Genomic DNA, 15,000 nt, shown 5'->3' with positions numbered 1-15,000 from the left:
ATACCACCTGTATGTGTCTCAGGGCATCTTTTGACTTTTTTTGTCTATTTATAGAATGTGACACTGTAGGCCAGTGTTGTTTTCGTCAATGATGACGATAACGAAATAATTTTGTTGACGCACCTATTTGTTATTACCCTAACGCGACGATGACTAGCTAAAAAGGTCTCTAAGGAGACGAAAACATGACGAGACGCTTTCGAGTTTTCTTTGACGACACGAGACGGAACGAAAATGATTATAAGTCTGACGTTCACAATGCATGTCATTTCTGACTATTTTATATATTTCTGACTATATATATATATATATATATATATATATATATATATATATATATATATATATATATATATATATATATATATATATATATATATATATATATATATATATTTTTTTTTTTTTTTTTTTTGGGTATATTATATGTTTATGCCCTATTTATATCAGTGACTTCAGTACCATGGACAATGCAGGTAAAAATGCGTACTGTGAAATCTCAGCTAATGAAGCCACATTAGACAAAAAAGGACAAACTATTTGGGGCTGGAAGAAGTTTTAAAAGACCTGTTATTGCGTAAAAAACATGGCTTGGCAAACTTCTGGCATTTCTAATAAACTGATACATTTGGAAAAAATCTACCATGTGCTGTCAGATCTTTGTGATGCCTCCTTGTACCAGCAACAACTGCAGCCATTTTAAGCACAAATGGTTTAAGACATGCTTTTGGGATTAAATAAATGGCACAAACACCAGTAATTTTACAAGCACAAACCTTAGTAAATCTCGTTGTGTGATTCATTAAATAATTTTCTCCCATACATTTTCCGTCTAACAGGGAACCTCCTACAAATGCATATGCAATAACGTCGCGAAAATAATGAGGCCACACCTATACACCGCTAATTATTAGGGCTGTGCAAAAATATTGATACAGCTAACTATTGTGATACGTTTTTATCAATATTTCAATCTCTACTATCGATATTAAAAAATTTGAATAATCCCTCTGTGTGCATCAAAAGCCCAACTCCGCCGCTGTAGTTGTCACTGTCCAGTTGTCTGTCATATACGGTCAATGTCTCAGAAGTTAGCGGGAGTGAAAAATGGCAGAAAATGTAAAAACACCTGCAGCTTTCGGGTGGACACAGTTTGGCTTTAAAAAAAAGAAAAAAAATCAGCTCTATTTTTTAAATTTTTGATAAAAATAGAAAAAGCATTGCAATGTATTGCAACATGCAACGTATCGTATCATATCATGATTACACTGTATCATGACCCATGTATCGTGATACACATCATATCGTGAGGCACTTGCCAATACCCAGCCCTACTAATTATCCACTATGCGTCTTTAGTACATCCTGACAGTCGTTATTTAACGCCAAAATGATGGTTTGCACTGGCACAAGCTGTTAGTAAATCTGGCCCTTCTACATCAATCCACAATTCGACATCTCCAGCTGTTTGTCATCCTTACAGTACTCTGCAGACCATGCTTTGTAAAAAAACATATCTTCCCAGTTTCTGACAACTTAGACTACGACAGCCACGTCTCTCCTCTTGATCGCTCTGTAAACTTTATATTGTAGTCCATTTGTGCGCTATTTCGCCCAGAAACTGTGGGAATTACACACAATTCTGCCAGAAGCCTCTACTGTTTGGTTTTGAAAATCCAGCCCAATAGTCAACGTGGCAGTTCAATCCCCTCTGTCACCAAACTAACAAGGCTTGATCTATAGGGCAAAATGAAAGCAAAGAGAACGTGATGTGTGCAGATAGGAAGTTTAAATCTAGTAGAATAGATTTAAAAAAAAAAGTTTGTTTAACCAGACAACCTGACAACCAAGCTACAAAAGCGGAGGATATCAAAGACACTCTTGCGGCAGTTTGAACCATTGCCAGGCCATTGTCAAAGCTCAATCAGTGAAAAAAGGAGACACTTCTCTGCATTTCCCATTGGAGTGCCAATAACCATTCCCGTCTTTTATTGGCACTAAAATATTCTGGAACATGTACACGGTGCCTTTTAGACTGACACTGCTGATGAATAATTCAACAGCGCTCGCCACTCTCACTGAGACTCCACTTCCACACCAATCAGCAATGGTTGGAGAAGAACGACAAGGACGATTAAAAACAGACGACATGACACTTTACTCTGACAAACTACTGTTTAATGTGTCCCCTGTGATTTACAATCACACTGTCAGTCCATGCACCTATGGGCAAGCACACTTGTTCAAGAAACTACACCTGATATCTGGATTCAGTTGACCGTGTGCCGTCTTTGCCATCTAACATGGATCACATGCTTAAATTAGTTTTACAGACAGAATTAATGTATGGTCATTGATTTGTGGGTTTGGCTCCTGATATCATTTGGCAGAATGCTTTGAGGAGGGAATTCACTAAAAGCTGACTGAGCCGCAGACAGCATCATTTATTTGCACCAGCCATCTGTGCTGTGTTAGTGCCTGATTTACTTAATAAACTACACAAATAAGAAAATCAAGCAAACATTTCCACAAAATCTGTGCTAAATAGGATCTGTACAACAAAAATCACAATCTTGATGGCCACTTCCCATCACTATGATCCATGTACTTTAAAAATGAAGATACTTAAAGATTTTTCACAGTGATGCCATATTGTAGATCCATTATTGGTTCTCCAAAGAACTTTTAGAGTCAAAGGTTTAAAAAAGAACAATTTCTTTCTTTTGCTTTATAGTCTGTAAAACAGTTTTCCTCTACAAAGAGCCAGAACGGTTCTGTGGATGTTAAAGGTTCTTTATGGAACCATACAGTCTGAAAAAGAGCTTTTTTTAAGCTTAGGGACCTAAATTAGCTCTGTAAAATAAATAAAAAAGAGTGTATCTGGACAATCTACAGGTTAATAAGCTTAACTGACCCAGAAAGGAAACACATTAACACTGAAAAGAATGACGATGACCAATGAAATTACACTGAATGTTTCATTCAAGAGGGTTGCAGCATGAATAGCAGCAGTGTACAGGTGTAATCTAAATTCATTGTACATACATGTGTGATTCATCTGCATGACGGAACCTGCTGCTAAACTTCAAAAGATGCGACAAATGACAAAATTACCCTGAGAGGTAATCATTTGGAAAATAAATGATAAGTAAATATGCTACTGAATCAAACCACAGCTGCACGATTTACACACAATACAGTACGTCACTCATTACAGCTCATCCTGAACACAGCATCCTCATAACATTCATTAAAGTTTCATGAGCTGGCAGGTACTCTACCAAGCTTAAAATTATCATTTAATAATAATAAATAATTAAAATCTTTAAAACTGATTTGATGAATTCCACATTTCTAGATTAACATCTTTGGTAATTTTAAGGTTTGGCTTAAAGTCTCGCTGTAGTCTATAATTTTATCACTTAAAACTTAAAAGTTTTTCCTGTGACAGTAATTTCTACCTGCTTTAAAACGGCTTGAATGTTATACCCTCATTTAGTATAGGGGGATCTATGAATATGCAAATTAGTCTCCGCCTCTACTCAACCTCACAGCTCGGACCATAGATACGAATATGCAAATTTGTCCTTCACATTTCGTACATGTAAATAGATGTTAATTTCGGTAGATTTTGGCACATAAGTGAAAAGTTCGGTTTCACAATGCATAAGTGAATGCTGCGTTTGCAGCACTTATTGATTTAACAGGTTAGGCTATTACACACTGCATGTGAGTTCAGTATGTTTGAGTTCAAATGTGATGATGTGATTGGTTACGTGCATGTGACGTAGCAAACCAAGGCAATTTCAGACCGTGGGAATGAGATGTCCTTGGAAAACTCAAATATTATGGATAACATACTCAGCAATGGTGTTGAATGATAAATTTGCACATAGTTTGTCTTAAAGCAGATTAAAACACCACACAGACATATAAACAACAATAAAAACTTGATTTCAGACTAATTTTGAGGCATGAATTTCAATCTTAACTATTATTTATCTGTAGTTTAAAGCAGCATTTCTCAACTAGGGGACCAGGGCCCACAGGGAGATGACTTCAAATAATTGTAAAAAAGACAAAACAAGCATTAAAATAAGCTAAAACAACTAAAAATCTATATATTTTTAATGTTTGGTTACATTTATATACTTTATGTATGGCAGGTGTGTGTTGTATGAAACTTACCGCACAGGTTTTGAAGTTTGGGATCTGAACTTGGTGAACTCTCCTGGAGCTGTCCATTCTGAACCCTGCTAAATGATAATAAAGAACAATGACTGTAAGAAATCTTAACAAGATACAATATTATTTATAACTAAATTTAAGTGCTTATTTATACATAGATTTATACTACAGACCTGTCCAACGTACACCAGCAGTCGGGAATTCAGCGGACTCTCATCTGAGCTTAGCCACAGTTCAGAGTTGTCATCTGATGCAATAGCAAACTGGAAATCGCCTGAAACAAATCATTTATACATTTATATAAGTATATCATTTATATGGTGCTGTCTTTTATAAATATTTCACAATATCACCCAGCTCCAACGGCTTCATTATGGCTCTATGTGTTTCAAATTCACAATCATTGTTAATTCTCTTATTGTCTTGCAGTGTTTTGTGCCACAGTCAAAAGCCTGACTCAGGGTAATTACTAATGAAAACATTTCATAACTTTCCACCATAAGCATAATTCCTCACAGCAGCCTTTTTCTTATCAGGTTAGAGAGAGTGTGCAGAATGTGCTGACTGTAGGACACACAGTTAAATAACAGTTTCTCTGGGCTGTTAGATTGCTTGTCAGCTATGGCAATGTTCGAGTCTCTTGTACACCGCTAAAACCCACCCTGAGGAAAACTTTGCAGACAGCCCACAGCAACACCAAAGACTGTATATTTTAACAAGATGTCACAGTTCCATTACTGTGGGTGATGGTAAATAATGTTTGTAGTTTTATTGTGATCATGGCAAATGATTTAGAAGATAGAGGTCTTGCCCGCTTCAAGTAGCTACTGTAGATAGGACTTGGTTATGTATGACTGATTTAGCTGCCCGAGGCGTTACAAATAAGGCCAAGTGGTGAGAATTGGACTTAGGCTATGTTTAACGAACAACAATGTAGTGGAAACACTGAAAAGAAAAATTTCACATACACGACAACGCTAAAATAAGATTTGCATTTACATAAATCTGCTGTATTACATGTGCCAGGCCAGCAGATGTCGATGTTACCTATAAAGAAACATCATGCTTGTACACGTACGCATTCTTCTACAGAGCGATAAATATAAAAAACCAAGAGGGCAAAAGCATCATGCAGTTTTGTTTTGGCGGATGTTAACGGAGGTTTATTACTACAAATGACCCTGGACTACACTGTCAGAAATAAAGGTACAAAAGTTTCAACTTTTTGTAACACCTAATATGTACCTAAATGGTACATATTAGGACCTTTTCAAAGGGAACCATCCCAGTGACAAAAAAGTACAACTTTTGTACCTTTGTGAGAGTGTATAAAGTGCCAAAATTTTGTGAACTTTGTTGGAGAAGCATTATAAACTCAGTATCTTAAGCAGCACAAAAACAGTCCTGTAGGCGGCAATTGTTGTTTTGGTTATACTCACGCATACCTATTGACTGAATATGCATGTGCATGATGTCAACGTTATCACAGATTCGCAGTTATGTAGTGTACACAGTGATGACAAGGCACTGTTATCAAAAACTTGCACAAAAGGCCATCATTGTGTAAATGAATTGCCAAACCGCATAAAAACGTTCCAGTTTACGATTGAAATTATTGTGTAAACGGCCCCTTTTTTTGTATCTGCTGTATGTCTGTGAACTAACTGTATAGCATGAAAATGTAGAAACCACTTTGAATTCAATGGAATTTGCTGGAAAAGCTGCAAACATGTGACAACATGATCAAAATCTTGTTCAACATTTTATTGAATGAATGTGTTCGTGACTCAACATCTTTCCTTTATCTAGATACACCATTTCTGAAAGCTTATTTAAAACAATGCCTAGGGACACATGACAAATTGATAAAAAATGTACAGTGGATGTTTGGGGAAAACACTGCATATCAATAAAACAAAGCAACCAACAGTGAAATAGGCTTAAGGTGAAACAATTTAATGATCTGGAGTTATAGATGCAGTTCTCTAAAAATCTGGATGGATTTCAAGTCCCTAAGGGACCAATACATTCCAAGTGATATCATAAACGCTACAGCATATCAAACTATTTGCTTGTGATCCCAAACAAAGTAGAATCAGTAATAAAATAAGGTGATCTGACAGAAGAAATTCAATGTTTTAGAGCAAAAAGTCAACAAGGGAGTCAATATTATTTTTTCTAGCTGTGACAAATGGTTAGTTAACTTGAATGTCAATGTACCTTAACCTTGATGTTACAGTAATATGGAATGGTATACATTTCTGGTCCATAAGGCTGTCTGAAAACAGGAATAATGTGGAACCCCTAAACTGTAATCAGAGTAAATCTTATATCTGTAATACACTCTAAAATATTGGGCACACTCTTTAAGCAAGCCCTGTGTTTACAATTTTGACACTTTTGATAAAGTACACCAACCGTCTTTATAAGGATGAATGAATCCAAAGATTCTAAGGCCGTAGTTCTTCCACTTGGGAGCCACTGCAATTTTCTTCACGGTAGTCCTGGTCTGTGGGGAAGAAATACACATAAAACCATTGCTGAGTCTATTTTTAATCCTAAAGCACTAGCACTAATTCACAGAATCGCACCTCAAAATAACCAGTGAAAATAAATAAACGGATTCAGTACAAGAACAAGGTGAAAACAGATGTTTCACTTAGACCTTTTTACTGAACATACTGCCTGCTAATTGCATCTTTTACTCATTCGCCGGCAGCTTTTTTTAAAGTTGCCCTCCTGCTTTTTTTTTTCCACAAAAGTTTCACAAAATGCATTGCAGAAAAATTGTCTTCTAAAAATATAATAATATAATATAAACATACAAATATACCAAATGAAAGAACAGCAGCTATGCTTTCAAACAAACAATAAACAGACAAACAAACAAAACAGGAAAAAAACTTTTTATCCTATCTATATTTTTTCTCTGCTTATAAACTCTTAAATATGTGTATTTTTCTTTAAAAATACATATTTTTTAGCAAAAAGCTGAAATAGTTGCATTTTTGTGAATGAATTTTGTTAGAGATCAGATTCAGAATGATTACAACAACATACATAGAGTTTGAAATTAGTTTACAAAAAATTGCGTAAGCTTTTTTTTTATAAATTGGGTAATCGCTGTATTACGGATTAACATAAAACCTCATCAGTAATTAACTCGTCAAAGGCAGGGAAAGATTTTTTTTTTCTGAAATATTGAGTAATATTAATATTAAAATAAGCTGACTTCTATATCAAGAATAAATCATAATTCTTATTTATATTATTATATTATTATTAGGTATAAACTCTTTTATGTCTGAGACACTTGGTTGGATCTTACATGTGGATAGAGAGGAAAATGAAGATTCTTCCTGAGCTGAGATATAGATGAGCCGCACCAGTCCTCAAACACATGCAGATTGGCTTGACCTTTATACTGAAAGAAATACAGGGTGCAAAAGAAAGAGAATCACTTTTCAACATATGGATAACATTTCCCTGGTGATGAAGAAATCGTTTATATGTTAATTTTTGGTTGTGCAAACAAAATCAAAATTTGGTGACGTAGAATTAATTTTATAAAGTAAACCTACAAAAATTATAAAAGTATTTTTCATATTTGAAACATGAAAATATTACAATAATTTTTTGCAAAAAATATTTAAAGTAGTTTAAAACAGCACAGTGAGACAAATAATGATGTCATTATCTATCCATTATGCCAGGAATGCCAACGGTGGGCTCCAAAAAAAAAAAAAAAAACTGCTAGCAAGGCCATCATGTACCTTCAATTAAGCATTCTCCCTCAGCATACTTTGCATATGCATTTCACATTTTTGCATATTTGTACCTTTGTATATTTATAAACTGTACTGGAGTTGATGTTAAGTTGATGCAGAATGCTGACAGGGGGATTTTAGGTGCAATTGGTATTTCTGTCATCTATTCATAATGTAATACAACAAATCCAAGAAACGATAAATGGAAGATCTATTAATAAAAGCACAGGTGGCTGAACTGACACTTCACTGAGGGGTGAGAATGTAGCCCCAGGCCTCCACACAGCCCTAGATATGCCAAAGCCAGTAAGATAATTAATATACTATGGCAGAAACTAGATTTGTGAATATGCCAAAGGCAAGAAAGCGAAACGTTGGTTTAAAGCAAACTGTTAAATGAGCTTTAAATATATAACTCATATTACAGTACAGCTATTTTTAAAGAAAGTGCAAGTTAAGGTCAGAGACCAATGCACAGTAAAAGAAAATGTGAATGCACTGGACTGTAGTTCCTGTAACGAAGTTCAAAGGGCTCTTTGGATAAAAGCACTTCAATATAAAATTGTATCCCCGAGTCCCTGTTTACTGAAATCAAACTTTGATGCTCCTAAAGAATTTATACAGTACGAGTCAATGCAGCGGATATGGGACCTTGAAGTAAAGCAAACTTTAAATCTCCCAAACTCTATCATTCTTTAGCATTTCTGGTGATGGTGACAGAGACAGACATTACTTATCATGCAGGTGAGCTCGCATAAGATTGCTCTCGCCCCTCTGTCAGTCTTTCGGGTCTCTCCCCACACAGCCACGCTTAAATTTAGCCCCTCTAATTGCAGCTGGTGTGGACGGTGGGATTGGCTTCACAGCCACTTTAAGAGTAGGAGGACAGGACGCCACCGAACGCCGAGGCATCTCGGAGACGGTTACAGCTGTCAGGGGCTGTGACATGCCATTGTGCATTCCCACTTGGTAAACGTTCAGCAGATTGGACGGGAAGAGAATGTGATGTGCTCACAGGTGGCAATGTGGATTTACATCTGGCCATTACAAAGTGTGCTATTTAAATCTTCACATGCACAGAATGACTGCCATAGTGTTTTTCTTCCCACATGAGTGCACAAGAATTAATATGAATTCCTGGAGTATAATACAAATGCACAATAAATCATGAAAAATGTGATTTGCTACCATAGTCCCCTTGAGCTACAGTAAAAAATAACCTAAACGCTCTCGTTGTTTATCAGTAATAGACTTGTCTCTGAAATATAAATTCCTTTGAGTACCTGTTATCAAACAAAATGAATAACATTCATCTTCCCTTTATCACTGGATTATGAGCAACATTGTGCAGTGCTTGATAAAGAATATTTTCCTGCGGTGCAGCACATGGAGTGTGAATATATGGCCATAGAGGACATCTACTTTGTCAGGGTCCCAAACCCTGATGATATATTCCCAGCCCGGTTATTTCTACTGGCCATATAATGACATTCAATAACACAGTAAGGGGAGCACATACATCAACTGAGGGGTTATCTCTGCACCGGGGAGTATTTTTACTGTATCTGCTGAGTATTATCATAGATGCATATCAGACAAACAATTGAAACATTTCCAGTAAGACACACAATTGACAGTGCTCGATTTGCTATTTGTGCATTTTGTTATGACCTAAATAACATCCTTTACAATTCTAACATCCTGACGGGTTTGCCACACCTAGTAGTTTAGAACGGAAGAAGGAGCTCATCTGTCACGGGGCTCAGAGCAGAGGCCTTGAGGGCAAGCATGCGGTCAGGTGCCCTCTTTGATCCCTGTCTTTTCATTATCACACAGTGTCCTCTCTCCTAGTGTGATACAATGATGAGGTTGGAAGAGGAGATGTGGACTACTGGCTTATTGATCGGCACCAGGGTCATGGTGCTCTCACAGTATTCAGCAAACAGCTATACAAGCAGTAATCTAATGCAATGTACTGTTAATGAATGCAATAGTATATAAAATGATGTGGGATTCTCTGTTGATGCTACGTAATGTTTAAAGGGGCCATGGCATGAAAATCTGACTTTTTCCATGTTTAAGTTCTATAATTAGGTTCCCAGTACTTCTATCAAACTAGAAAATGTGAAAAAGATCAACCCAGTAACTTAGTTTTGGTAAACCATTCTCTACAAGCATGTGAAAAAATAAGTAATTGAAATTTGGCTCTCTTTATGATGTCATAAGGAGCTCTTATTATAATAATACCACCCCTTAATCTGCACTATCCAACCACAGCACAGCCATTTAGTGCAGAGAGAAAGAGAGAGAGAAAATAATTCACAGCACAATTGCGTTTCAGTTGCATCAAACCACCATCATTGCGATCAGTGTTTGCACTTCATCCGCTCATTTGCATTTTAAAACACACCCAAAACAGCACATTGTTGCACTTGTTGCACACACCTACAAAGTGGCAATTTTAACATGCTATAATAAATTATCTATATGGTATTTTGAGCTAAAACTTTACATATGTGCTCTGGGCACACCAAAGATTTATTAGATTTCTTAAAAAATAATTAGTGACATGTCCCCTTTAATTGTCATATTACGCAGTGCCTGAAAATAGTCATCTGCTACTGAAGGTAATGTAGGGGAGCTGCATAATATCATTGCGTCTGCTGCAGCCATGGTATGGCAGCAAAGTCCTTGATTATTACGCCAGAATGTATAGTATAGTTCTTGCCATATCTGCCTAGAAAATCTCAACTTTTTTTCTGTGGGTCTTAGTACACGATTTAACTACAGAAGAGTCAAGTTTTTAAATAGGAAAATTATCAAAATTCTTTGGTCATTTTTGAGCATGATGCTAATGGTCTAATCAGATACAATGAATTATGCTAAGCTATGCTAAAAGTCGTAACGCCAGACCCGGAGATCGGCTGAATGGATTACAAAATGGTAAAAATTAAATGTTTAACTCTAGGGGAGCTGGAAAATTAGAATATTTTCAAAAAAAGTGGAATGTCCCTTTAAGGGATCATATAAAGATAGATTGCATTTTCCTAGTTTTTAATTTAATAAAATAAGTTGATTTACTATAAAAACAAACTGTATTTTTAGTGAATGAAGCCCTCAAGGCTTACAAACTTCGCCATGTTAATGGGAATAACCTAATTATTCATATAGTCCGAGCTGTGCAATTGAATACAAGATCTGTGTATACTAAATAAGTAAATAAGTAAAGAGTGAACATTTATTAAGCTGTTTTAAAAAATAAAGTAAATACTGTGAGAAGTAAAACTGTTATGCTATTATGATGCTCAAATAAAAGTTTGAACTGATAAAACTATTGACTACAAAAAGATTTTAAAAATTAAATGTATGATATAAGCCCAATATTGTCTTACTGAAAATGTGTTTTAATTTCACTATTAAACCTGGTAACGTTTGTAAAGAATATAATAAAACAACAGAGTGAGAACTTATGCTAATTAATAGGAAATGTAATGATGATGCAACCAACGCTAAGCAAGTTGTTTATTATTTGCATATTATGTCTAAGCAGGTTTTACTGAATATTTTGGCTGAGAGGATGCCACTGACTTCAGCCTTCACTGACTGAATTACTGTACAGACATCGAGGAATTAAACTCAAACTACAAAATCAGAGAATAACTAGAATAAAATTTGAGTTAAAACCTTGAGTAAAAACATTACTAATCACTAGGTATGATTTTAAACCATCACTGGTCCACAGAGAGTGTATAGTGGTTTTAATACTTCTGATAGGAAGATTATGGCCTTGTGAGTTAAGAGTGCTGATGACTGATATTCACGCGTATGTGGGTTTCTTAATTTATGTCAGGAAATGTATTGTGGGACTGCAAAACTGACTGGTTTAGCATCTATACAGCTCCTGTTGTGTTTCATCTTTTCGGCCACCTGTTCATATAATTTTAGCACGATTCCTGAAGGGACGCTGAGCTATGGGAGGATGTGCCTCCCTAAGGAAATCACCCACAATGAGAGTGACTGAAAATGAGAGTAAAAGAAAAAGATTTACAGCTAAATGACACACTGTCAGTACAATTCTGGTGCTAGATTCAAGTTGTTTTAATAACAGATGTAAACCACTACAGATTATCATGCTCATGGGAAAATAAATGTATATCCACACACAATAAAAGAACATTTTACCTCCGGTTTCCATGGCAACCTGAGGAACTTCTGACTGAGGAGTCTGCGCATCTCAGAGATGGCACGGCTTTCTTGAACAGACTCACCAAGCTCTTCTCCCTATAACAGCAGGAACAAAGTATTCAGTGACCTTAAATAAAATTAAGCCTTTTTTATCTGGCCACCAGCAGGTGCACTGCACCGCTATCAACATACAATCAATCTCTAATAAAACTTGAATGAAGAATGTTATTGATTGCATATAAAAATAAATCATGGATACTATGAGATGGATATGCATCATCCACACTAAAATTGCTGGGTTGTTGTAACCTATAGACAGAACACACCGCTGGTTTAAAATGACTCGACCCAAAGCTGGATTGTTTAAACCCAACTGCTAGGTTATTACAACCCATGTTTAGGTAACAACCAAGAATGAGAAAATAGAATAAATAATAGGCTTTATGCCCAGCTGCACTACTTCCTGAACTTCAGCCAGCTCCTTGTTTCCTGTCTGCCATTATTGGACAAACTGATTAATCCAGGTGTGCCTGACCTCAGTAGTCACAAACAAACTGATTAATCCAGGTGTGCCTGACCTCAGTAGTCACAACAACAATAATCAGACACACCTGGATTAATCAGTTTGTCCAATAATGGCAGACAGGAAACAAGGAGCTGGCTGAAGTTCAGGAAGTAGTGCAGCTGGGCATAAAGCCTATAATTTGAAAGTCATTCAATTAAGCATGAGAACCGACATCAAACATCAAAAACAATCACAACAGAAACTTTTAAAATCCTAGCAGTACTTTATATCCAAGATAGATGACTGTAGACTTAATAATACAGTCACTCTCAGCTAGAGAAATAATAAAAGACAAGCCTCAAAGCTCATCTATTCCAATTCAATTATGCAACCCTGACTTGCAGCCCAGAAGGAAGGCTTTATCTATCTCAGCTGAAGGTGTCCGAGTGACTAGCCTCCCTGCTGTTCGACAGGCCCGCTGTTTTCCCACTGCTGTCTAATGTTTGGTAGGTCTGACCCCAGTGTGAGACTGAGGGCAGATCTCATAAATAAACGAGCTTTGCATCTTCTCACCACGCTCTGACAAGACAGCGATGATAACCAGATGGCTTCCAACAACCCCTGGAAGCAGATCCTAGGACTGTCAGCAAGGTTAATTAATTCTCCTTATTTACATTAGCAAGTCAGGAGGGGCGAGAGAAGGCGAGGCGTATTTACTGTAGGTTGATAAAGGGTCTGGCTGCAGCAGTTGCACTTGAGGTTTGCATGCTCAATCATCAATGCTTCCTGGCAGTGACGTCACTTGCAGTCGCCACCTGCGTTCTGTGCTCATAAACATTAGAAAAATAACTACAGAGGACCACGCATTGGCTGCTGGATCGATGATGCCATATTAGATGTGTCAATTTCATCACTACTCTTACTTTGTTTGCATCAGACTATAAACAGAGATATTCATTCACAGGATATGATGGCTGTCAATTTACGTTTTTCCTGTCATTAATAACGGGACATCAATGCAGAGGAAGCCTTAGCATATTAGTAAAATAGCATGTTTTAAAGTCACTGTAGAGTCTACAGTAGCAGGAGAACATGATATGAGGATTGAGACTAAAGGGATTGAATCTGAAAGATCGAATACTTTTAATTGCAAAACTTTTTGTATGCCCTTTTCTAAGGTCCTGTGGGTAAACTTTGTTCTACTTGTGACAAACAACATGATATTTGTAGAGAGACTCAGAACAACTGAGCAAATATACTGTAACATTATGAAAATGTTGCTCATTCCTAACATTACATATTTTATGTAACTGTAAAAAAAAATATTTTTATAAAACACATTTTGATATATGTAACTGCTAAAAGGACATTTCACAAGACTTTTTTAGATGTAAAATAAATCTTTGGTGTCCCCAGAGTACGCATGTAAAGTTCTAGCCAAAATACCATAGATAATTTATCATAGCGTGCTAAAATTGACTGCTTTTGGGTGTGTCCTTTTAAATGCAAATGAGTTTATATTTGCACTAAATGACCGTGCCTGACATCACAAGGGGAGCCAAATTTCAATGACCTATATTTCACATGCTTGCAGAAAATGGCTTACCAAACCTATTTTACTGGGTAGTTCTTTTTCACATTTTTATATTGATAGAAGCACCGGGCCCCAATTATAGCACTAAAACATGAAAAAAGTCAGATTTTCATTATATGTCCCCTTTAAGAAGTTTAATAAGTGCTTTTCACTCAAAATAGTAACAAGCAGGACCAGATTGGCCATAGGAAGGACCGTGAAAATTCCCGGTGGGTCGGTCTGTTTTTTTGGCTAGGAGGGCCACCGGGTTGAAGGTTGCTGCCCTAGGCTGCCAGCACTCACAAAATTATACATTTGCCTTATTTGCGGGTGGGAAATATCCCCACCGCTTTATGCCCAAGTTGTTTTTGTCCTGAGTCCTGACCACTTGTTGAAATAATTCTTGCATTAGGATAGGATCCATTAACATTTAAAATGCATGGAAAACGCAGGACGCACCATTTTTCTGCTTTTCAAAGCGCTTGCCTGTGAACACAAGTTTTGTTTCAGATGCATTTATAGTGTGCTTGCTGCTGCACGTATAGATTATATACTAAACTAGAGCGCGACTTGATACATACGGCCTAAGTAATTTTTTTAATGCACACTCACCGGCCACTTTATTAGGAACACCTTACTAGTACCGGGTTGGACCCCCTTTTGCCTTTGGAACTGCCTTAAAGGATAATTCCGGTATTTAACACTTTGAGTCTCATTTCTGGTTTGTTTTGGACGAACTACAGTGATGGACACAGAAATTTTGACAATGGGTCGTGTCTTGA

General features: G+C 36.6%; 1 protein-coding gene across 2 annotated transcripts in view; it reads right to left on the bottom strand.

Moving 5' to 3' along the window:
• Window positions 1–15,000, bottom strand: part of b4galnt4b (beta-1,4-N-acetyl-galactosaminyl transferase 4b) — a 72,555-nt gene that overhangs the window by 25,827 nt on the left and 31,728 nt on the right. Inside the window, exons 4-8 of one of the 2 annotated variants that reach the window (XM_065289226.2) lie at window positions 12,138–12,236; window positions 7,517–7,612; window positions 6,607–6,697; window positions 4,362–4,462; window positions 4,189–4,256 (exon numbers count right to left, since the gene is read on the bottom strand). In XM_065289226.2, coding sequence (XP_065145298.1) covers window positions 4,189–4,256; window positions 4,362–4,462; window positions 6,607–6,697; window positions 7,517–7,612; window positions 12,138–12,236 — 455 coding nt within the window. The remainder of the gene's footprint in view (window positions 1–4,188; window positions 4,257–4,361; window positions 4,463–6,606; window positions 6,698–7,516; window positions 7,613–12,137; window positions 12,237–15,000) is intronic. The other variant, XM_065289227.2, reaches the window with a different exon arrangement.

Source organism: Paramisgurnus dabryanus, chromosome 2, assembly GCF_030506205.2.
Source record: "Paramisgurnus dabryanus chromosome 2, PD_genome_1.1, whole genome shotgun sequence".
Lineage (NCBI taxonomy): Eukaryota > Metazoa > Chordata > Actinopteri > Cypriniformes > Cobitidae > Paramisgurnus > Paramisgurnus dabryanus.
The sequence above is the reverse complement of the archived record's forward strand: the minus strand, read 5'-3'. Positions and strand labels throughout refer to the sequence as shown.